Source organism: Solanum stenotomum, chromosome 1 (genome assembly GCF_019186545.1).
Source record: "Solanum stenotomum isolate F172 chromosome 1, ASM1918654v1, whole genome shotgun sequence".
Classification (NCBI taxonomy): Eukaryota; Viridiplantae; Streptophyta; class Magnoliopsida; order Solanales; family Solanaceae; genus Solanum; species Solanum stenotomum.
This window is the reverse complement of record NC_064282.1, coordinates 14,588,831-14,614,882: the sequence shown is the minus strand read 5'-3', so window position 1 is coordinate 14,614,882 and position 26,052 is coordinate 14,588,831. Positions and strand designations below refer to the sequence as shown.

The 26,052-nt window shown below is 33.2% G+C and overlaps 2 protein-coding genes across 2 annotated transcripts; one reads left to right on the top strand and one right to left on the bottom strand.

Moving 5' to 3' along the window:
* Window positions 1-1,946: 1,946 nt before the first annotated feature.
* Window positions 1,947-4,489, bottom strand: LOC125850718 (abscisic acid receptor PYL8-like). Its single transcript, XM_049530572.1, has 3 exons — window positions 4,239-4,489; window positions 3,340-3,555; window positions 1,947-2,585 (listed from the first exon to the last, which is right to left on the bottom strand). Exons 1-3 carry the CDS (start codon window positions 4,335-4,337, stop codon window positions 2,370-2,372), a joined length of 531 nt encoding a protein of 176 aa, XP_049386529.1. The 5' UTR covers window positions 4,338-4,489; the 3' UTR covers window positions 1,947-2,369.
* A 10,038-nt stretch (window positions 4,490-14,527) lies between these two features.
* LOC125857796 (ATP-dependent RNA helicase DEAH13) lies at window positions 14,528-22,925 on the top strand. Its single transcript, XM_049537474.1, is given in 11 exon segments — window positions 14,528-14,666; window positions 14,783-14,855; window positions 14,936-15,013; window positions 15,097-15,146; window positions 15,234-15,294; window positions 15,376-15,771; window positions 15,899-16,144; window positions 16,269-16,499; window positions 18,224-18,337; window positions 18,498-19,733; window positions 21,429-22,925. Coding segments are annotated over 11 exon segments (4,026 nt in total). The 5' UTR covers window positions 14,528-14,622.
* Window positions 22,926-26,052: the final 3,127 nt, after the last annotated feature.

Sequence of the window (26,052 nt, the reverse complement as noted above, 5' to 3'; positions counted from 1 at the left end):
TCTCTAGACTATCTAACAATACCAGTTTCATGACAACCCTTGCTTCCTAGCAAACATCAAAACTGTTTAGAGGCAAATATGTGCAAAGCGTTCAGTCTGTTTATGAGAACTGACTTTCCGGATTTATTTTCTTCACACCACGATTGGTTCCAAGGAAGAGAGGGAAGAGGGGAGAGTTAAAGAAGAGAGGAACTCTTTCTGAATTTTTCTTTATGTTCATATTATTGTTTCTTTCCTTTTCTATATTTGCATTTTCCTGGAAAGACTTGTATAAAAAAATAGCTATCATTTTTGTATGGAACTCTTTGAAACTAGTTCATCAATTACTAATTGTTCTTCAATTTATCTCTAAAGGTCAATCGAAAAGTTGCAGCCTGTAGCTATCTGGCACAAAAGAAGAGGAACAATATCTCATAGTTGTAACTCTATTGAAAAGTGTTAACAATAGAAAGGGTAAGAAGACAGGTTACTTAACCATAGCACTACTAAGAGATCTCAAAGGAGAAGGGGGAAATTAATGTACTCATAACGCGGTCTATTTAACAGTGGAACTGTGTATTAGCCATTCATCGTTATGAACCCAGAACGATTCCCTTGATTCCTCTTCAAGAAAGAAATTGGGATGATTCACTTTCTTGGAAGCCTTGCACCTTCAATCAAAATGATATTGGTTTGATTTTCTTCATTCACAGATTATTTCTTTCTTACTTACTAGCATATCTTTTTGGCATAGGGAAGTGTGATAAACATAGATGATAACAGTTACAGCCACCCTTTGGTCAATCATTTATCTTCTTCAAGTATGATATTTTCAACTTATGATATTAATCATCAACAACTCATGTTAAAATACTAATGCAGGTAGCACACCTTCGCTAATAGAGAATGTCTTGTGGCAATCCCAATTACCTATTGAAAATCGACTGTTTGACCTTTTGCATTTGAGCCACCTATAAACCTTAAGCTTCATTTCTAGTCCCCATTCCATCTAATATAGGAGCCAATGATTATTGGAGCTTTGCACCCAAGGTTGTGAGTGTGTAGCCTTGTGGTCATGAAGTGGATTGAGAACTATGAGATCTCGTGTTCTAATTCCACGAGTTATCAAAAAAATTATCCATATGCCCATTTGAATCCTTGCTCTCCATGTGTGCTCCATTTAAGTCAGAACACAATAGTCACCAACTATCTTCTTGCTGATGAAGATACTGTTACCTTTTTCATACACCAGTATCAAATTATCCATAATTTACTAATGAAAAGGAAGACAGCCTATGCAAATTTGACAACTGTGTGCTATAGATAGGATCATAGAAACAAGATAAGAGATGAAAAAATGACTGATAACCACTCTTTTTTAATGAAGTGTTCCAAATTTCCTCTATTGCTATTCCCCGTAAGAAAGGGCAGAAAAGTCCTCCCTAATGTTTCACTCCCAACAACATTTCATAAAGTTTTATCATCCTCAACACGTCAACACCTAATTAATCCAATCATAGTCAAAACTCAGCTTAAATCCTTAACTCAATTGCGTGAAGACACCCCTTTCTGAGATTGGACATAAGTTGGCAGTAGAGTGGAAAGTAGTGACTATCAAATTCAAATGATATGTAGTTCCTAACTTCACACAATCTCAGACGATATAAATATGTGACATGGACTCTGGTTATGCCTTGTATACTTGATATGCGAGTGTAATTATCTGATTCAGATACATGTATCTTTTTTCTCGATTTAACGAGCATGAAAGACTCACGTGAAGCAAATTCAGTGAAAAGATAAGAGTTGACCAGACAACAGACAGCACTACCTACACGCGAATTACATTCTGAGGTTGAGCAGTCTCAATATCAGCACAAAATTTGGAGATGAAACCTGGTTGAACCATATTCTTAGTTTCTAACACAAGTACGGTATAACAGCGAGACTCAAAAGCAAACATGAGATAATAATAAAGGAAAATCACTCTTCTTTACTCTTAGTCCAGACAAGAGTTCTACAACTTTTATATATACAAAGCTCTGGAAACAAGCTGCAAATATTCCGCCCATAATTTTCGCAAGCTAAAAGTTGCATCTACCAGCTCAAAACAAGTCGCTGATCAGCACTACCCTACAGAAGTATTTACAGAATATGAAAAGACCCTCAAACACCATCATGAGAACCGCAAGATAGTAAAAGAAGACAAAACCTCCATAAATAAAACTTGCATGATAACAGGATACACCATACAACGCCCTGTTGATGCATAAAAGTCTAGACAGATTACAAGCAGAAGCAAATTTCAAAGAGGCTGAAGCCTAGCTTCTTGCAAATCTATGCATAGCCCCAAAGATTTCATGTCTCGATCTGGTTACTAGAAGACCAGTTCACACTGACGGGTAGAACACCTCCCTGCATATAGCCATTCTCTCAGATACATCAGCTAGTGATTTCAGATTGCAATTAATTAAGGCCCTCACAAAGTAGCAAGTCTCCTCTTTAGTGTTCCCTTCAGGCACATCCACTACAAATGACTCATTCACCAATGTCCCCGGTCTACCATCAAGTGTCTTCGGATGAACTGTAATAACCGAAGAATAGTTCTGCAAAAAGTAGATAAAGTATAACACCAGGTTAGACATGCTAGATGCTTTAGTATAAAGACAGATATAGGAAGTGGCTTAGTTAAGAAAAGACTCCTGAAGATTTTGCAAATGTAACAAGCTTAAAATAAGCAAAAGTGAATGCAAGTTACCAAACACTACAGAACCTTGGCACTACAGCCAAACACAAGCACAGAAATTAGCTTAATTACTCCATCAATTGATTGGTAGATGTGTGTATAATCCTTTATCAGCATACTTGTCTAAAAGCAGTAATTGTTAAAATCGCTCAAGACTCAAGAGTAATCATCAGAACCTAGAATAGATATCATAGAAGATAAAACATCTAATACCAATTCATTTGATATCTTAACTTTCTAACTTAACATTGATATGAACAAATTTTATGATCATGTAACAAGTTACTACAACAATAAGTCAATAACAACAACGTAACATATCCCGTGTAATCTCACAAGTGGGCCTGGAGAGGGTAGTATGTACGTAGATTGTAGACCTTACCCCTAACATGGTGTTTAAAGATCATGTTAATGTTTATAAAACAAGTGAAAGTCCGAAGTGGTATAAACAACACTCTTTTCCCCCCTACTTAAAGAGCCACCCCTCAAACTAAACCTTCTTAATCCATATACATGCTCTTATATAGACATCAGGACACTGTTTTACTGTAGGATACTTCTAATCTTCACCTTCATCATATATAAGGCATTATGCTTCTAGAAGAAACTCATACCTTTAGCCTGTGATCACCACCAACGATTCTGATGCCAAGGATGTGCTCCTCATCATCAAGAAGTTCCAATCTTTCAGTGCTAGTGGTGGCTGGAAGACCAGACTTGACATTCACCTCTCTAACACTACCAATTGTAAGATCACCCTTCACAGTACACCTGCTAATAAATGGCTTATACTTCTGAGGCTGATCAAATCTCCTCACTAGTGACCAAACCTACAACAAGATCAACAATCAGATGTTAGAACTCAAATGCAAAATAAACAAAAAAAAAACAGCAAATACCAAATTAACAAGAAAAAAAAAACTAACAAAATGATCATAAAATTCAATAATATCATGCATCCCTACAATCTTGGAATCCCCCAAATATTTTAAAAGGCTATCTTACGGTAAATTGAGGAAGGATATCTATCCACATCAAAAACTTGTATTGTAACTGTTTCTTCAGTTGTTTTTTACAGAATAATTGCCTCAACCAAGAAAGATTTTCGATAAGCTACCGTTTGTCCATAGATTTCTCTGATTGGAAGTCCCAAAAATCCTATCCAGATTTGGGAACTTGAAAAATATTTGAATATGAAATTACGAGACTTCAAAAATCTGATCAAATTTCATAGTCACCAATAGTTAGCTAAGAATTTCTTAAAAAAAACATTTTAAAGAAGACTTGCCAAACAAACATTACCTTCCACAAATAAACACACAAGGAACCAAAAGATTAGTATCCCAACAAAAAAGGAAAAGATAGAACAAAAATATATCATCTTATACAAACCCAATGTCCTATAACTAGAAATAAATAAGAGAAATCCTCAAGAATCCCCAACCCCACAAAATAAAAATATTCCCAAATCAAGAAATCAAGAGAATAATTCTAAAAAAGATATGATCTTTACAATATCAACTGGTGCTTTGATGTGTTTAACAAGAGATGAAGAACACTGATGTTCACTAGGCTGATGACTATGGTATCTTTCAATAAACTGTGCTTCCATTTCCTTCAACAATTCTAATTCAAACACTTCAAAATTTACAACTTTTTAACCCAACTTAGAAAAGTTCTCTATAAATAAAAATAGAGATTTGAGAGATTGAGAATTGGTGGTGGTTGATTGGTTACTTGGTTATGTGATGAGTCTTGACTTTTAAGCCTATCAAAGAGAGATCTTTATGGGAGCTATCTTTTTTTTTTTGTGTTTTCCATCGTGTTCCGTATCAATATTAGAGTTCAATTAAATTTGAATTTGCATTGAAAAGTTTTATATTAGGGTAAAATATTTTCTAACAAAGGCAACTTTATATCCACAGGGATTGAAACTCGAGACGTCTTGATTAAGAATGAATGAATATTTACCATTCCACCAAAATTTTATTATTGATCTTTGTGTAAGCTATCATTATCATACTCCACCGACAAACCCACCAATAACAGCCCATTGGAAGCCCAAAACTATTTGAGAGTCAATTGGCGGGCCCCGCTTTATGTATTCCCATTATTGTACAAAAATAAACTAACTTATCTCAAAATGGTTAATCCCTTTTTAAGTTGAAAAATGAAAATTATTGTTGAAATTGTTCTAGTCATCTCAATCCTTTCTTTTCTACAGAAATTTGTACTTTATACGGAGTTAAAAGAAATACAAAAAGACATAATAATATTTTAAAATCATTCATAAATAAATAAAATTTTAAACTGAAAATATACTTTTATGAATATTTTTTTTGTCAAATAAATAGGACTCAAACATAGATAAAATAAATAGGAGTATTAAATATGTATTTGAAAAATACTTCGTGATGGGCAATTAGTATTTTACATAGTGAATAAAAAATTATTAATAAATTAATCAAATTTACTATTTTATCCTTTATTCATATCAATACACATAAAATAAATTTAAAAAATATACATAAGAGTCTAGAAATAGCTAGCATTGGGAATTGTTTGATCTTTCAAAGGTCGAATAATTTTGTATAGCTTTTTAATTTAATCAATGATATTTTGACCAGTGAACTGCTTTTGCAATATACTCCTAAAAGATACTATGATCTAAATTACGAAACTAACTGAAAAGCTCAATTAGATAAATTAGGAGAATATGATAAAGTAGTTGTTGCTAGAAGGTTTGCTATGTGTCCCACTTGTAGACAGTATAAAAGAGTGGCCATTATAATGCAATATCATTTGTGGTTGTTTTTTTTTTTTGGAATTATAACAAGTACTGCAGATGATAAGTTAAAAAATAAATTGTTTTTCTCGACTGTCCCGCTATCCATATTCCTCCACAATCAACTTAGTTTTGAGAATTTCAGAATATTCCAGTGACCTAATATTCTTGGATCATTTAATCATACAATTTCAAGAACATCAATGTAATCACCATAATTTGATTTAAGATTTCATATTAAACTAGTAAAGAAAGCCCGGGCGCTGCCCGGGCCCAACATTAATAAAGTTATATTGTTACTCTCTCCGTCTCATATTAGATGAGAATCTTACTAAAAAAAAATTTTTCATATTATTTGAGCACTTATTAAATTAGGATAGAATTAATTAATTCTTTTGCCATTTTACCCTACAATTAATATGACCATTCCTATATTGTATGTGTATTTTTTGTAACTCATTTCAATGTGCATTGATATAAACAAAGGGTAAAATGGTGAAGTCTTCCAATGTATTAATGATTTCTTAATCACCGTGTAAAGTTGGAAGTGCCCATCAAATATGGGACGGAGAGAGTATAGTTTATGTATTGTTATAAAATTAGTAAAGATTGTTATAATATATTTTGCTCATAAGTGAGCTAATATAAAAACTTATTTGTCATTTGTCTTTTTAATTTCAATTTCAAATAGCAAATAAATGTACCGATAAGATTGAGGGTAGAAATGAAACATATCTTTCTAAATTTAAGTAAAAATAAACAGAGTAGAAGTAACATTAGGGTTATCGATAGGACGATTCATTCGGTTATTTTTAAAAAAATTATATCATTCAATTTTTCGGCTATTTTATAATGTATAACCAAAATTAAAATTTTAAAATCATCCCAATCCTAATTTATGTGACACAAGCAGTACAAAAATTAGTCTTTTTTTTGTTGTCTTGTAGATATTTTAAGTTATTATTTATTGTAAATTATAGTACTTTTTATTAAAGTTTTTAATAACATATGTTACTTTTTATGTTTGAGAGTTAAACCAACTTTTTTTTATATGTCTTTTAATTTTATATGTGTTTTGTCCTTTTCCATTTTCAAAAACTAATACTCTGTCCATTTCATTTTATATGTCATTTCTTTTTATAAATATATTGGTTATTCCCTCTTCTTATGTCATATATTATGAAATTTGAGAAGTTATTGAAATTTTTATATGATTCTAAAAATATTTTAAATTGTTAGCTATTGTGATTTGTAGTACCTTTTTTTTACAGAATTTTGAAAATAATATTTATTACTCTCTTTGTTCTAATTTATGTGGCACATGCAAAATTTCAAATATTAACCATTTTTTATATGTCTCTTTACTATATTAAGTTGTTAATTATTGTATTTTATAGTACATTTTGAACTTAATTTTTAAAGAATATATGTTATTTTCCATGTCCCAATTTATGTGGCATTAATTGATAGATTTGTTGGAGTCGAGAGAATTTTTTTGTTAATTATTGTAATTTATAGTTTTTTTTTCGTCAATTTGAAAGAATATATGTTCTTAATTGATAGATTTTTTGGAGCCGACAATTTTTTTTGTTAATTATTGTAATTTATAGTTTATTTTTCGTCAATTTCAAACAATATATGTTTATCATATAATCCATTTTATGTGGTAGCAATAGAATTTAGAGAGTCAATTAAATTTTTTATATAACTTTTAAATATTTAAGCTATTAATTATTGTAATGTATAGTATTACTTATATTATTTTTGAATATAAATGTTACTTTTTTTATCCTAATTTACATGGCATTGATAGAATTGAAAGTGTCAAATAATTGTTAATTATTGTAATATGATATGTAGTACTTTTTATGTAGTTTTTACTATTTTTAAGCATACTAAGTATAGTATTACTTATATTATTTTTAAATATATTTAAATCTACTACTTATATATATTTTTTTTAGTAGATAAGTGTGAATGTGAGGGTATTTTTAAATACCCAAAATACCCTCACTTCACACTTATCTAGTACCTATATATTACACATTATATATATTATATAGTAATTTTTTTTTAGTAGATAAGTGTGAATGTGAGAGTATTTTTAAATACCCAAAATACCCTCACATTCACACTTATGTTCAACCCTCTCCTTTTTTTTGGTGCCACGTGTCGAAAGAGGAGTGAATTTATTCACTCTTCTTATATAGTAATAATACTACTATTTTTTTAAGTTACTATTCACGTAACAATTTAATCACTCACTTGAACGTCGAAAATGTATTTTTGACGAATCTAACATTGGAGATCCTAAGTCGATAAAATGCGAAATAAAAAAAGGAAGAAGAAAAAAAAGTTAGAAAGCAAAGGAAAAAAAATCTATGGATAAACGTCTCCTCTCATCTATCCTTCTGGGATGTTCTGGAGTAATAACAATGTGAATTATCGAAATTGATGCATATATATCCAAAATGGCCTAATTAATATTTGGTAAAATGCATTCTCAAAAGTTGAAATAAAATAAGCCAAATTTGAGGAGACAACAACCTCAAAAGGACAAAAATAGAGAGTGAAGATAAGAATTCAGCAGTAGAGATTGGGAACACCACATATTTGATGTACCAAAAACATCAAAGCAAACAAGATACACAGTTCATATTCTGACCCTTCTTTAGGTACTAATTATATTCTATTTTGAGTATTCTTTTTACACGAAATTGAAATTTAAAATTTATCAATTCTTCTCAATTTTTCGTGGGATTTAAGCAAAATTTATTGTGTATATCCATCTCAAAGGAGGGTCGGGGCCTCGGGGGTTGGGGGGGGGGGGGGGGTTGTTAATTTGTTTTTCGATTGGAACATATGAAAAGTTGTTTACTAGTTTTTAAAATGTTTGTATGGTTCCTTACGAATTATAGACTTTATTAGCATCTTGTATTGGCTCCAATATTAATTGCGCCCTCCTACTATATCACCTACTCACATACCTAACATTTTTTAGTATTTTTGGGAGCCCCACTAAGTGATTTTCTAAGCGTGACCTTAGCATGAGATATAATGTTTTAGCCAAAGCAGTTTTCAGTAGACACTATTTTATCATTGAATATCAAACGATAAATTGATAAATCAACACAAAAATGTCTTTGTCATTACTATTTTGTTGCGAAAATAGTTGACAAATGTTCAACTTATCAATGGTTCCTTTATTAGTCTCCGTATATTAAGTAGATAATTTTGATTGATTCTCTTCCTTTTTAATGTTTTCCTTTTCTTTTTTTCCTCTTTGTATAGTTCTAGACTTCTAATAAACTATGAAGTACTAAATCTCTCCTAAAAATAACGTTGTCCTGTTAGAAATAATAATCTAGGATGTGTTTTTGTCTAATACAAAGTGAACCAAAAAGAGGGAAAAATTAGGGGATTATACTGACATTAATTAATTTGACCTTTCAATCTCAACTCCTTGAATTAATTTTACCTCTCAATCAACTTATTTCTTTCTTATCTAAGTCTACATGTTTTATTTTATTTTATTAGAAGTCTTTGTCAATGGATGTTAAAAAGTCATGCCAATTACTAAGTCACGTTGAAAAAAATGATTGACGTTTTATAATAAAATGGTGGTAAGTTCATACTACAAAAACATTGGTGCAGGATATCCCTGTATTATCAAAATGGATTCTAATATCACCTCCCAAATTCCTGCTCCTCTTCTACTTTCATTTCTTCGATTTTTTTGGCTGTTCGACTAATACAATTTAAAGACATTCTTGATATTATTTAATTTGAACTAAATTTGTAAAAAAAATCCCTAAAAAGATTTACATCATTAAAAGTATCAAAGCACTATAGCTTTCTTTTAATTCAGCTTTCAAACATATGAAATTTTATTTGCTCATCCATCAATCTTTCTTCCAATTAAGTTCCACATAGCCCATCGACCATTGCAAACTACATGTAAAGGTAGTAAATCAATTTGACAACTCGTAGACGGGAAAAGACTCTAAGTCGAGCCCTACATCATCACTATCCCATCTTCGTACTTGTCTCGTCGATCCATTAAGTCTGATATATATCAGTTATTGAATTAAAACAATCCAAAAATATTCTTGATGTTATGCTCCCTTTAGGCTCATGCTAGTATAGTTCGATCCTCAAAAGATCTCACATCATTAAGAGTACCATTGCACCTTATTATATGTAACTTTTGTTTTCTTTTCACCAATCAATATAAGACTTTATTAGCACGATCAACGTCCAAGAACCACCTCTTAAAAAAGATACATACAAAAGAAAAAAAAAAAAAAAGAGTCACATGGAAAGTGATTGGAAGACTTAATCTCCAAGTTGAGTGGTCGTGCTCCTCTCATGCCCTTCCTTGAGGACCACCTTCACTATTCATATTTTTGTCAAATGAATTCATTGACAGCTCCTTCACATTGCTTGTGAGTTATGAAACAAAGCAATAATTCCAACCATATTTCTAGTTGGTTCAAGCTCATTGTACCTGAAACTAGGGGTGTACAAAATCGAACCAAACCGCAAATCAAGTCAAATTGAGAAAAAAAATCCGATTAGTGGTTGGTTTGACTTGGTTTGGTATTGGAAAAAAAACCCGACTATATTTGGGTTGGTTTGGTTTTAACTAAAAATAACCAATCCGAGACCAAACCAACCCGACATTACATATATAATTTTAAAATTTTATTTTATACATAAAAATATTTACTTTGATATAATTTTTAAATATTTCTTATACTTTTTCATAGTTTTTATCTTTTAATATATTATTTTACAAGTTTGAAACTTAGAATTCTAAATGGTTCAATAAAGATTATAGTCCACAGATATTGGTAAATTATAATAAAGCTTAAATCAAAATTAAATTAATACTAAAGCAAAAATAAAATCAATTCAACACTAAGAATGACAATAATATTGAATATTTGTTCTATGGTTTTACATTGGTTTATTCAAATACATAATCTAATTTTAATTTCCTTTAATATTTAGTCATGTAACTAATACTGATTAAACTTATTTTACCATGATTTAGTACTTTTAAATTATGATCATTTTCACTATGACTTGTTAATTTGCAATATTTGTTTTACGCGATTTCATTATTATTATTATTTTGTTGGATATTTAGTATCATTACTCATATAATATTTTGTGTTATTTTCTTAAGAAACACCTTAGATAGTTGTATTTTGGTAGGACTAAAGAAATATTTGAAGTACAAGTAAATTATATGTTTGTATGAATACTTTTCCGGAAAAAATCCGAAGTTGAAAAACTCGAGTTTTATTGATTTGGTTTGGTTTATAGATTTAAAAATTCAACACAAATAATTTAGTTTGATATTTGAAAAACCCGAACCAACCCGCCTATGTACACCCCTACCCCTACTTGAAACAACGAGAAACACCAATACATATGCCAAAATTGTTTCAACTTTTTTGGCCTCATACACCAATATAAGCGCCAAAAATGTTGATCCTTGTGCTTCATATAATTTATTGGAAAAAAAGACCATTTTTTTCTTTAAATTTTGGGAAATAATTCAGATTTGTCATTTATTAATAGTCGGGGGTCAATATATCATTATCGTTATCAAAATGTGTTAGATTTTTCCTTGTTGATAATAACAAAAGTTCCCCAATACGTGAACATGTTTTATAAGGAAAATTTACTCTTAAACTAAACGAAATTGCCCAAATTTCACTCTATTTGCTCACTGTGGACATGTAAACTTTAACTTTGTTCAATCACAGTTGACCAAAAGAAAAACACAAATACCATACAATAACAAAGTTATCCTCTTTTAATTTGTTTGTCATATTTTAACTTGATATGAAATTTAATAAAATAAAGAAAAGTTGAACAGACAAATAAAATTAAAACGGAAGGGAGTAATTTCTAATTACTCTGAAAAGAAAATTAAGTATTTGATCATTTACCTAATCTTGATAGATGCACTTTTCTCTTCGGTCTCGCACCTAGGGGCTAGGGGTCATGTACATTCCATTTTTTTCAGTTTGGCTTGCATTATTAAGTCCGATTTTCAAAAAAAATATTAAAAAATGGTATTCAATCCTAACCATTTAATTTTTCGATTCCGTTCAAATAATGCTTTCTCCACACGCATGTTTATAAGGGTTAAATAACTAGGACTTTTATTAATGCCCTTATTGATATGAAGCATACTAATATAACTAATCTGATCTTTTTATAGTTTTGAATTATAAATAATATTGGACGTACACGTTGTCACTAAACAACATAAACTATAATAAAGTTCGAAAAAGGGTTTACCGATGTTGTATTGAAGATTTTTTTATTTTTTTTTTAAAGTAAGTTGAAACATGAGTAGACTTCAATTAGGAAAAAGTGCAAAAGCATATAGATTTATTTTATTACCATGCATAGGAATTTGTCCAATAAAATTTCTCAAAATTGCCACACTATGATCAGAAAACAAATTATATTGCTAAGTTATCGTGTTACACTTTAATTGGATAGTTCTTGTTCTCTGAATATGGACAAACTATCTTTATCACATAAAGTTTACTTTTTCCCTTCATGAAATTGACATGAATCATTTTTATTTATTGGTTGCACAAAGGACATATTTAGTTTGGCCGACCTAAACCTTATCCTAATGACCGTCCAAATTAATCTCATTTTCTTTTACTTTTTTTATTAAAAAAAATTAAATAATAATACTCACCGGTTTCAATTTATTTATCTAATTTAAATTTAACAAAAAGTTTAAAAAATTATAAAAAAAATAGCTTTATAATCTCGTGATTTTAAACTAAGGATATGTAAAATATACTAAAACGCCATTTTATTTTATAAATATATCATGTAAAAAGTAAAAATTAAAGAATTATCAAAAGGGAAAGAGACATTTTTTTTAAACGGACTAAAAAAATAAAGTAAGACAAATACATTGAAATTAATTTAAGAATTATAAAATGCTCTTAGCCCCCAATTTGCTCTTACACAAATAAAGAAGAAGGGTTACGATATGCTAGTGGACAACATAAAACTTGTGAATTTTTGGTGAATCGATCATATTTCGAAATGAGTTTAAATAAAGAAGTAGAAATTCATATAATTGATTCCAAATTTTGATATTGAGGTGTACTAACGGATTTAAAAGGTACCAAGGCGGTTACTAGAATCCTCTCGACAAAAAAATACATGATATATATAAGGCATTCTAATTTTTTTTAATGTATATTTATAAATTTTGAATCTCCTAAATATAAGATTGGAGATTAACTTAGTAACAGAGGGGTTCACCGTTAAAACGTAACTATTGTTTGTGTAATAGTAGAGTTGCAACGAATAAATAAATGGTCCTTAATTATCGCATGTTAGTAGTGATGTTGCATCAAAAATAGAAAGTTAACTGAATTCTCTCAACAAAAAGAGTTATAGAAATGATGTGTTCCTCTTTGATGGACAGCAAACTTAAAGGCACTCAAAAAGTTTTGAGCACAAGGAATTAATGGTCTTTATCTGTTAAGGTTTTTATTATGTACGTTACGTTGCATTATTGGATAAATCTTACAAAATCAATAATTAATGTTCCCATTATATATGTTGCCTTTTTAAAAAAAAAATATTTAGTGTAAATGGAGAAATCAAAGTTGCGAAATGTAGAATTAATTTAAGTTACATGTGTATTGACTATATATTTATTGAACTGTCCAAAGGAAGAAAAGATGTCATTCAAGAAAATAAGTAATTTTTTTGAAATTCAAAGTGAAATTAAGTCGATATTTCTTAGGATCAATTTTGGATAGTCAACTGAAAGGAGAATCAATTTTGAAGAATATAGTATCGTTTTAAAGCCTATGCTTTTTTAAATGTGGGCCAAAATCTCGAAATACTTTTACGGCCCAATAATGTATAACCTTCAAAAGTGTCCTCCATAAAATATGGGCTCGGGAATAAGATGTTAAGGATATATTTGCAAGGTATTCGCACAAATGACCTTACTTTAAATTTTTTTCTATTAAATAGAGGTATTTAATTACCCTTCAACAGGTAGAGTAAAAAAAAAAAAAAGACAAAAACTACCTCAAACACTGAAATAACAAACAGTTTTTCATGTCATAAATTTGTATTTTTATATTATAAAATATCTTAGAAGAAATATCGTAAAAAGCATAACATACTATGCCTACTAAAATAACACATTTTTTTCACGGCATAAATTTATACTATGTTTGTATCACAATAATCTACAAATGTATGCCATTAACATTTGACCAGGAATGACATGGACAGGTTGGTTCAAATTTGATTAGATCATAATGGGTCAAGATAAAAATAAGTCTCGACTCAATTCAATCCAAATTTGCTTGGATCAAAATGGGTCAGATATGGATTATAGAACGGGTCAAGACCCAACCCTACCCAATTTTTATTAAGTTTAATTATTTTATTTATTCTTTTAAAAAATATTAAATTTTAAAAAAGCTTTTTTAAAAAAATTGACAAAATTTGGATTACATATTAACTTAATTTTTAATCAACAAAATTAAGTTGAATTGAAATAAGTCCTACCCAAACTTAAACAATTTGAATGGATTAAATTTAATTTTGCCACTCAGTTTAATTTGAATGTGCTTTGGAAATTTGCGACCTAGGTCATCGACAGTCCTCTATTGTGGTTGAAATACCCATCCATTTAAAAACCATACCCACATATATTAACCCGTCCGAGCCGAGCCGAACCGACCCGACCCGAATCTGCAAAAATATACCCTGTATCCCGCCGTAGCCGCGATTCCTGGTGCAATTTTTTTTTACCAGCTCCATAAACTCATCCTTCAAAACCACCGCTCAACACCCAAACCCCAGCAACCGGAATCCGTTTTGAGTTTGAGGTCTTCCGTCGGAGCTCCGTTGATGCTTTCTACCTGAGTTCGAGTTTCTGAATGGGCTCCTTGTTCACTATTTCTTATTCTGCCTAATTCTTGTAAATTATTTTTTCCCTTTTATTTTGTGAAGTTTTCTTGCTTCGCCTGTCCTACCCTAGAGCCGCCCTTGCCATTGAGATTACTGTGTGGCTGCTTGTTTGGTCGTGATAATGGAGTTTAGTGCAAATATGAACCTCGATACAGACAACTGGAGGTAATCAATTTCTGATTATGCAATTGTTGTTTCTATTTTTCAGTTGAGAATGTAAATTTAGAATCTTTTGTGTGCTTATTAACTGGAAAATATGTTGATTCTTATTCTCTTAATAGCCAGAATGATCAAGACAGCAATGCACTTATATTGCCGGATAATAAAAAGAAGAAGAAGAAAGAAAAGGAACAGGTATAAATAGATAATCAATCTCCTGTACATGTAATCAGTCTTTGCAGACGACTACTGATTGTTTCAATATATTTGATCAGGTGTCCAAAAAGCTTAAGCCTAAGAATAATAGTATTAAGTTAAGCCAATCGCAGAAAAAAAAGTTGAAGAAACTCGAGGTAAATCTCATTGTTCTCTTCTTTAGTACTTAAATTTTCATGTATATTTTGGACTTCAACTAATTCAGACTTGACAAATGTAGGAAGACAAGGAGAAGGCGGTACTTTTAGCAGAAAGCATTAAAACCTTGAAGTAAGAACTGCCTCATTTACTTGAACAACTTTTGACGTTTAAGGATTCAAGAGCGTATTTCCTGAGAATGATTAATTCATATTTCAGGAAGCACCAGATCCAAGATGATGTTTATTCACTTATGTGGTCTTCAAGGAACTTGGGTCAGGTTTGTGTATTCCATCTCGATTATACTTTATATCTGACTGATCCGACATTAGATCTAAAAGCATGTCCTGTAATGTGGTAGGGTGAAACTAACCGAGAAAAGCGTAGAAGAGAAATACAGTTTTCTAGGGCAGGGCTAGATGTGCCACAAAGAGATCGACCAGTCAAGAAGAGGACTGTCGACGACCTATCTAGTGAGGTCTTGCATGATTCTGAAGAAATGCAGCTGAGTCCAATAGTCAATGGCAATCTTTTGCAGTCCTCCATAGGAGAAGGTGGAGTTCCAAGTGATGCACCCATTACACCAGGGTCACCTCAAGAGTTGGCTTGTCATAGTGAACTTTTAGTATGCGATAGAGATACTTCTGTGCCAAGCAAGCAAGAAGAGGATAGAACTGCTGAATGCCTAAACTCAGATTATCAGCAAAATCACCTTCCTATTCATGATTGTCATAACGAGGAAAGGAGGAAATCAACGGTATTGCTTAACTCTCTGTTTGTACATCCTTTTAGTTTGTGGTAACCATAGATAGTGCCTTATTTTCATTAAGGCTCTCTCATATGCATGCCATCTGTGTTCTGTGTTGTCTCTTCATATCGAGCAGGATGTTGCCAAGGCTGTTCAAAATGCCATCCTGAGCAATAGTACCAACTCAGCTAACTGTCTTCCTCAAAGAGATTTAACAACTCCAGTTGTGGTGCATGTTTCAAGACCAAAGGAGGTTGAAAATAACAGGAGCAATCTGCCGATAGTCATGATGGAGCAGGAGATAATGGAAGCTATAAATGACAACACTTGTGTAATAGTTTGTGGTGAGACTGGTTGTGGTAAGACAACCCAAGTTCCACAGGTGAGATATTCTGTTTTTCTATATGCTTCCTTTTCCTTCCATTGGTGATAACGAGTTGTATTTTCTAAATTTCCAGTTTTGTTTTAGTGGTTTTATCTCTTGCTTTTTGTTTGGTATCTTTCAGTTCCTTTATGAAGCTGGCTATGGTTCAAATCATTCCAATGCTCGTGGTGGTATTATTGGTGTGACTCAACCACGCCGTGTTGCGGTACTTGCAACTGCCAAGCGAGTGGCATTTGAGCTTGGTGTTCGTCTTGGCAAAGAGGTCGGTTTCCAAGTTAGACATGACAGGAGGATAGGAGACAATTGTTCCATAAAGTTCATGACTGATGGAATTTTGCTTCGCGAACTGCAGGTAAGATTTCAGTATTAATTTTAGGTGAATTGAATCTTTGTTCCTACCTTTTAAGTGTTGTGTATTGTGTCCTCACTATCATCCTTTTGCACATATTGTCTCCAACTCTTTAAAGGGGTGCAAACCATTTCAGTGCTAAATCTTTAAGAAAAGGTTGAGAAAATTAGGGCGATACAGTAAATAGTGAAAGAATTGTAACCTCATAAAGTTTACTTTAAAAGAAGCCACAGAGACGTTTCAATCAATCAACTATGCCTTCATTTCTAACTAGCTGGAGTTGGCTATATGAATCCGCTATCTCCATTCCACTCAATTCAGATCCATTTTTAATCCAATAATGGAAAATCTTAGCCCTATGAGCTTCTGCTTAGAAGTTAATTTTTGGATGAGCATCTCCTTTGATTGTTTAGATAACATGAAAAAACATTGGTTCCAGTTTAATGGCCGAGCAAAGCTCAGAAGCGGGATCAATTTTAAAACTGGGATGCAGTTCAGAGCATGTCTGTGAATGCAACTATAATCCCTCTGTTCTTGTTTTTAACCTTCTGCTGTGAGATGATTATTGTGCTGCAGGTTGTGAGGCCTCATTACAAAATTATTAATATAATTATCTTTGGGAGAAATAATCTTTTTGACAATAATGATTAGGCACACCTAGACATTTTTGTAATTTGCATATTAAGTCGAATAATGTTGAAAGAAACTTAACATATACACTTTGAATCAATTTAAGTTTATTTGAACAATTCAGAGAAGGACATAAAACCAAATCTCAACTACTCCTTCATGCTTTCCTATAAACAATAGGTTCTTATATGTATGAAAATATCCTTTCTGTGTCATTAGAAGGAAAGGATTAAGGTTCCAATTGTATTCAGTGTCTCCTGAATGAAGCTACTTCTTTGGTTTGGGCAATGTCAAGTTACATGAGATATTGAATTCATGCTCCATGTTGTCCATTGTGGATGCTTCAATCTGGTTTTCTTTTGTTCTTTGTCAAGTTGTGCTTTGTGAGCATCAAATATTAAACACACGCATTGTCGACCTTGCTTCAGATATGAGTTAAAATTCTAATTGCATAAACTGGTATATGTTGGGGTTACTTTTTTGACTGGTAGATAGTTTTATGAATTTTGGGATATGCTCTTAGCTCTATGAAGTTGGGACAAACAATAGTTGAAATGAAACAATGATTAGCATAGGGCGGCAAACATGGATCAAGACTATATGCGCAAGGCCTTTCTCTTCTTCACTCAAAGAGGCTGCACCCTTTATTTAAATGTTACTTGATTCATAAAGATTGATTCTTTTGAAGTTGTACAGACTTCTTTTAATTTTTTATTTTTTTTAAAAAGGCAGTGTCCAATGGATTGGACTTGTAGGGTTATCTCTATTTGTTTATTAGAGGGAGACAGAGAATGAATGACATAAATATTTGTTATTTGTAGCAATACCGAAATGATCACTCATCTTACTTGTCTTAGAAACTGGCTTGTTAGGGTTGTCTTTGAAGGGCAGACTCCTATGAACTATGATATATTATGCAATAACGGAAAACTAAAAGTGATGCAACTGCAGAGATTTAGTTGTTGCTATCTCTCACTCTTTTCCTTGAGCAATTTGAATTTCATGCTGTTAGTTTTCTTGATTTTTCATTTAGTTGAGCAAGTTCATATAATCTTCTTATGATGATATTTTGTACCTACCCTCCACCTTTTATGCAGAATGATTTTCTTTTAAGGCGTTACTCTATATTAATTTTGGACGAGGCTCACGAGAGGAGCTTGAACACTGATATACTAATCGGTATGCTTTCACGTATAATAAGAGAGCGTCAGGTGAGAAAATGGTTTGCTATCTCCATGCAGTCTGTTGTCATTTCATAATTTTAAAATATTAGTGGTTAATCTAATGACTCCTGTTCTCTATATTTCTCTCCTGCTCTCTCTCTCCCCTTTTTACTAATTTGACTTCTATTATTTATGTTTTTTTCTGTAGAAAGAATATGAGGAGCAACAGAAGAAGCTTCTTTCAGGACAAACAATAATCCCTGAAGAGAGAGTTTATCCACTGAAACTTGTGCTGATGAGTGCTACACTTCGAGTTGAGGACTTTATGTCTGGCAGAAAAATTTTCCGTGATCCTCCCCCTGTAATGGAAGTCCCTACTCGCCAATACCCAGTAACTATTCATTTTTCTAAGAGAACTGAGATGGTGGACTATGTTGGCCAAGCGTATAAAAAGATATTGTCAATTCACAAAAGATTGCCACCTGGTGGTATACTTGTGTTTGTGACAGGGCAAAGGGAAGTTGAATTCTTGTGTCAAAAGCTGCGCAAAGCTTCTAAAGAGATAGTTGATAGAGCTTCCAAAGATCATAGTGAGTTATCTTTGGCATCTGAAGGGAATACCATCAGGGAGAAGGTTGACAAGGAGATAAGTGAGGCATTTGATGTTGAAAGGAGTTCCGTAAATGAGATAACTGAACGTTTTAATTCCTATGATGAGGATCATGGTGAATCTTATGAAGATGACTCAGAAATTTCGTATGATTCAGCAGATGATAGTGATTTGGATGTTTATAGTGATGATGATGCAGGGCTGCTAAACCAGAAGTCTCCAAGCTCTGATGGTAAGGTAGATGTCTTAGGTGAGGAGGGAAGCCTAACGTCACTGAAGGCTGCTTTTGAAGCTTTGGCCGGTAAAAGGACGTCAGAACCTGATTCCTGCAGAAAGGAACTTGTTCCTATCACTGAAGAAGGGACGGCCTCAAATGAATCTGAATCTCTGTTAAGCAAGGTTAGGATTGGGGCTAACGGGACTTGTGCTGGTCCAATGTGTGTTCTACCTCTTTATGCCATGCTTCCGGCATCCGCACAGCTTCGTGTGTTTGAAGAGGTCAAGGAAGGAGAACGCCTAGTTGTTGTTGCCACTAATGTGGCTGAAACCTCATTGACCATTCCTGGTATAAAATATGTGGTTGACACAGGCAGAGAAAAGGTCAAAAAGTACAACTCTTCTAACGGTATGGAAGCATATGAAATACAATTTATAAGTAAGGCTTCAGCTGCTCAGCGTGCAGGAAGGGCAGGAAGAACAGGTCCTGGGCACTGTTATCGTCTTTATTCTTCTGCAGTCTTCAATGACATGTTCTTTGACTTCTCAAATGCGGAAATATTGAAAGTACCAGTTGATGGTGTTGTCCTACTTCTGAAGTCCATGTATATTGATAAGGCAAGTATCTTGTTCGAAATAGGCTATTCTCCTATATGTTCCATCACTTGGTTAAAAGTGTTATTATTTTGAGTATTTGCCAAACACACCAGCATTGAATATGTGTCTTACTGAGTTTAATTTTCTCCCTCTAAAATTCTTTAATGGACCAATTGTTTTAAATACCGACACCTTGCTTAGACAGTTTGACTGTTGCAAGCTGTTGTTACCCGAAGATTTTCTGCAAAGAAAATTTCCTACTAGAGGGCATAGCATAGTCTGGCTGTTCCAATCATGTCTTGCTCCTAATATTTGAGACGCAAGCTTGAATTTGCACTTTATGGAGCTCTCTAGGAATAGACACCTGATAAATCAGTTGATATATCCAGTTGGAAGCTACTAATAGTCCAGCATATCTGTTAAAAATGTCTTCTGTCCATTGCTCAGTCCATTACTCAGAGAGTTTGAGGTTCTTGGGTCATGGACTCTAAAGTCTGAGAGGTTTAGAGTTTCTAACTGTTGACCTGTCAAAGTTTTAGATAGGTTTTGTGGATATCCTTCCTCCTAGCACATTTTGTTATCACCTTTATAATGCTTCTTTAGTACCTTTGTTAGGTTATAGGAATACAGAATGTGAAGTCCAGATTTTTTAAGTTGTCTAAATTGATTCTTTTTCATAGCAGTGACTCCCGGAAAGGAATTTTACTACTCAACAAGTCATTCAGATCCACCATCTTTAATTTGTTTGGAAGTCTGAATTATAGTGATTGTTTGATAGTACCTTAAAATGGTCTGCTAAGTATAAGTACTCGTGTAGAGGGACATTGAGCTTTTGTGATACTTTATATAAGCTAAGTTCAGTGTGAGCATTTTCCTCCTTTTCATTCTATTGCATGTATTGTGACGGGATAGTGCCTCTTTTCTTGGTGTTACTGTGAATTCCGTCATAGGATTCCATTTTCTGGACAAGTTGCATTAATGGATTTTTTGGAGCAGAATACTAGTCCCTTTGTGTGTTTTTTTTTGTGAGTACAAAAACATGTATGTCTTTTGAGTTTTTTCAATGTAGATGTACACATTATTTTTTGTGGAATGGCATTGCTCATATTTTCAGCTATTTGTTGACGGTTCATTTTATTGGGGTCATCAGAAAACGCAGACCTGGTTTGGTGTAATTGGACTAATCTGAATTATGTTACAGTAAAAACATATGCTCATATTACGATTTAGTTAATAGTTGTCATTTCATATGATTGTTTTGATAAGTAATGGAACTTTTTGTCCTCTTCATCCTTCTTATTTTTTATTATAATGTAATATTGCACTCAATTCCCGAACCGAGGGTCTATCGGCAACAGTCTCTCAACCCCCTCAAGGATCCCATAGGTTGGAAACAATCTTGTGGGTTCCAAAAACAGAGTGAGAAGTAGCCCTTTGAGGAGTTCTTTAAGCTTTCTATCTACTGTCAGGCTCTCCCCTTCCCCTTTCCCCCCTCCCACCCCCGACCCAAAAATCAATAAATTATAGATTTAAAAAACTATTGGATGGTCGACATTCTTAACCCTATCACCATCAGAAAGGAATAAAATTACTCGTTGGTCATTTTACTTGCTTATGTCAAGCAGGTTGAGGATTTCTTTTCTAGACGATTCTGTATGTTGTTTCTCTTAGTTTTTATAGACTACCCCCATTGATATGTGTCCATTGATATTTCAGGTTGCTAACTTCCCTTTCCCGACTCCTCCTGAGCCGACTGCCTTAGTTGAAGCAGAGCGTTGCTTAAAGGTTCTTGAAGCACTTGATAGCAATGGAAGGCTGACACCTCTAGGTAAGGCCATGGCACAATATCCGATGAGTCCTCGCCACTCCCGTATGCTCCTTACAGTAATCCAAATTATGCAAAAGGTGAAAGATTATTCCCGCGCAAACACAGTCTTGGCTTATGCAGTTGCAGCAGCTGCAGCTTTGAGCTTGTCGAATCCTTTCCTTATGGAGTTTGAAGGGAAGTATAAAGATCTAGATGGGTTGAAGCAGGATGAGAAACCAGGCTCTGCAGAAACTGGGAGAGACTTAGGGAAAGAGGAGAGAATGAGGATAAAAAAGCTGAAAGAAACTGCTAGAGTGTCTCGTGCAAAATTTTTGAACCCCACCAGTGATGTTTTGTCTGTGGCGTATGCTCTGCAATGTTTTGAACTTTCTGGTAAACCACTGGAATTCTGCACAGACAACACGTTACATTTTAAAACAATGGAGGAAATGTCCAAGCTGAGGAAGCAGCTAATTAATCTTGTTTTTAACTCCAAACTATGTGACTCGCAGCAAAAATTCTCATGGCCTCATGGTACTTTGGAAGATGTAGAATGTGCTTGGAAGATTCCTTCAAATAAATGCCCTCTTCAACTGAATGAGGAGGAGATTCTGGGCCAAGCTATTTGTGCTGGCTGGGCTGACAGGGTTGCTAAACGCATTAAGGATGTTTCATCCTTAGCGGAATCTGACATGCATGTTCATGCAGTTCGATATCAGGCTTGCTTGGTAAAAGAAATTGTGTTCCTCAATCGAAGGTCATCAATTTCTAGATCTGCTCCACAATATTTAGTCTACACTGAACTACTGCATACAAAAAGGCCATATATCCAAGGAGCAACTAGCGTGAAAGAGAATTGGCTCATTAAGTATGCTCCATCGCTATGCAGTTTCTCTGCGCCTCTCTCAGATCCAAAACCTTATTATGACCCACTGAAAGACCAGGTCCTCTGTTGGGTGCGTCCAACTTTTGGTCCTCATCTATGGAAGCTCCCTCTGCATGGTTTGCCAATCGTAGATGATTTCCTCCGGGTGGCAGTATTTGCTAGTTCCTTGCTTGAAGGCAAAGTTCTGCCTTGCCTAAAATCTGTACAGAAATTCTTGGCAGCCTCACCAGCTAGCATTTTGAAGCCTGAGGCGTTGGGCCTCAAGCGGGTTGGCGATCTTATATACAAGATGAGAATTAAGAAGAAAGGGATTGATAGTTGTGCCAAGCTAAGGAAGTTGTGGGATGATAATCCTCGAGAATTGTTTCCAGAAAGTTTGGATTGGTTTCAGGAAGGATTTCATGAGCATTTTGAAGACCTTTGGGCAAAGATGCAACTTGAAGTACTTTTAGACCCAAAAAAACGTTTTTCCGAGAAGGTCAAGAGAAAGAAAAGGAAATCATGAGCTTCTGATGATTAGTGAAATAGTGAATGCCTTGCAGAATATATATCTGCTTATTTTGATGATCTGAACTCCATTGACATGTTAACACAGGCATAATATCTCTGCCAGTGTGAGGTAATGCTAGTCTCCTGCCTTCCCTTCCCTTGCTGTTCAGGTCATTAGATGTTTTGGTTTTGGATTGTCATGTGTTTGACCAAAAAGTATTATTGTCTTCTCACATTCACTGTGGGCAAAGGGATTTTAGTCAGTTCTTCTTTTGAGTAATATTTTTGCATACTATGATTTCCTGTAAGGACAACTGAAATAATGTCAGTTAATGCTTTGTGTTTCTATTAGATATCATGCTTTAGGAAAACTTAATTGCTCTGAAGTTTGTTTACTCATCTATGAACTACTATTGCTTCAAGAATTTAGGAATAGATTGCTAGTTTAAGATAATTTCCATCTAATCTAGGTCTTGTAACCACTTACCGGTGAATTTAAATGTATTTTGGCAATGACGGCTAAGTGAAGATATATGAGGACACGTTCATAGTTTATTGAAAGGCCATTGCTTTTAAACTCAAACAACAAAGTGAATGTCATTGAAACTGATTCAATGTTTAGTATTATCTTTGAGATCTTTTAGGTTCAACCTCATGACCAAGAATTTCTATTACTATTACAGAATCACGCCCGTATGTTCTCCGTTAAGGTATAAGAAAAAACACTTTCTTGTATGAAGATTTAAAGGCCATGGTATAGGCTTATGAGCATGTTTAAAAAATCCATGATGTGTTGCAATCAGCAGTTTTGCATTTTGTGTCTTGGATTTTGTGAATGAAGGATCGTTACTGCCTATTTCAGGCACCTGTTTGTGCCAAAACAATGTCTTAGAGGTCATGCGTTAGGTGTTAATTAATTCTCTGTTATGCTTGAGTGCTACTAGATGAAGAATGTATGCTTTCTCTGCTAAAATTTTAAGTTTAAATCTTAGTCCTAGTTTAAGAGTTCCCCTATATATTCTTGACATCATGACATTAGAGGTAGATGCAAAAATCATGGCTGCTTTAAATTTAGTGAGGGAACTTATGTCTTTGGACGGATTCTTATTAAATCTGGATGCTTTCTGCTCAAATATATCCCTCTATCGTATGATCTATATAAGATCTGCCTTTGTTTGCACTAAGCTGTTATATGGCTCATAAGGTAGAAATAACAACAAATAAATGAGTGTGCAATGAACTTGGGTTGCCCATGATCATCTTTTATTCTCGTTGTAATTGTTGCAGTTCTTTCAGACATGCTAAACTTTGTTCCTGTTGTTTGAATGGTGTTTATTGTCTTAAATTTCCAGGTGTATTGTAGTAGAATCCTATTTTTAACAGTTAAAAAAATGAAAAAGTCCAGGTCTCTTGTTTCCAGTCCCATGGAAAGAGCTCTATCTATTTAGCTTTAGACAATTTAAGAGTTTACAAGTGAGCAACGTGTTCCATTAAGTTCTTTGCTAGACTTTTTAGCTTAGGATCTGTAGCTTGACTTCCATTTAAGTTCTTTACTTGATGTTATGACCAGGGAGTTATTTTGGTTTTGATGCAGTGACTCATCACTTCCACAAAAGACGTCCTTCACTTTGAGAAATATTATAATAAAAGGACAGGAGTTGACATCGCTGTATATTCATTTGTTTGATCACAATTTTTGTAGAAAGCTCAATATTTGCAGTTAGTGGTAACTCTAGTATCTGACTTAATAGTTAATTTTCCGAAATTTAAGTTTTACAATGAAGTGAAATAGGTCACAGTCCATGCTTGTATATTTTATTAGTAGAGTTCTTTTCAAGAAAATTTCCTACGCAAGTTAGTGAAACTCTCGTTGCTTCAAGTCTTATTTGATTAAAATATATGCTTGTGTAAGGGAATACTATTTAAATATTTTGCTATTGCATATCTAAACCCTGTTGAGTTATCACATACAAAACACTTCAGGTCTTATTTGATTAAATTCTGTAGATGTTCCTCGTATATTACCAATACAAGTCCTTTTTGGTAACTTTTTCCTTATCACAGTTATCTGTTTCATGAAGGCGCGAGCTTACATTATCTGTTAAAAAAAATTTGGTGTTTGCAGTTGGAAAATGGTATCAAGTTCAGAATCAAGGAACTTGATTTTCGATTTGGATGCAATGACCTAATGAAGAAAGAAGATCCAACTAAGACTAAAGCTACAACGACACTCATCTTCTAATACGGAAGAGAACATGTACACTGCAGGTTTGGACGCAACTTATACAAGAATTGAAAGCTCATTTGTTTTGCCTTTAGATTCATTTGTTATTAAGAACATACGCGAAGTATTATACTTTGATAAAGACCCTATCAGGCTTCACTCTGTATCTAGTTAGTTAGAGAATTATAGTTCTTGGGACTGCATTTATCTAGATGGATAGATAATTTAAAAAATAGAAATGTAGCTTGTGTTGATGATGATCGTCCTCGTAATATTTGGTGAACTACCTTACTCTCAAAAGAAATATGTCTTCTCAATTTCGAGTATTTTTAAGACATATTTGGCCTTTTTTCTTTTAAGAAAAATTATATGAACCTTCATCCAATTTCTTCCTGTCGAACTTTGAGCTAACGTGTAGGCAACAATGGTGTCTAAATTCTAACCAAATTGAATGGTTTTTATGTCTTGCACGATTGCTCCTACTTTGGAGGGAATTCCCACTTTTTTGTATGTATTGTTGAAATGAAATAGTGACCTTCTCTTTGAAAACTAAACAGGCGGTTCAAGAAAATATTTTTTAATTTTTCTGTTCGATTGATTAGGTTTTTTGCTAATTTTTTTTTAAAGAAAAATAAGTTTCTTCATAATAAGGTTAATAACTTTTCTATTGGATGTAGGATAGTTTTTTTTCATCCAGAAATTCACTTACTTTTCATCTTTTATCCCTACTGAACACACCCATAAATATTCTCTCATTTGCATATTAATTAACCGTAGCATTTTTTACCCTGTATAGGTCATTACATTTCTAGGTCCTTTTCTTTTAATTCTGTTTAAGTTTTTACAATATAAAGGGTCAAAAAAATGAAAATAGGAAAAGCCATTAATGTATTATGGCAAAGACATTGTTAATTGGGATACTTTTAAAAATTGG

What these genes read in the sequence shown, in the direction of transcription:
- LOC125850718 (XM_049530572.1), bottom strand. Translation starts at nt 4,337, where the DNA reads ATGGAAGCACAGTTTATTGAAAGATACCATAGTCATCAGCCTAGTGAA. An exon ending in TCAAAGCACCAGTTGATATT is followed by an intron (nt 3,556 to 4,238) that starts GTAAAGATCATA and finishes ATCTTGTTGTAG; the next exon opens with GTTTGGTCACTAGTGAGGAG. An exon ending in GTGGTGATCACAGGCTAAAG is followed by an intron (nt 2,586 to 3,339) that starts GTATGAGTTTCT and finishes TACTTTTTGCAG; the next exon opens with AACTATTCTTCGGTTATTAC.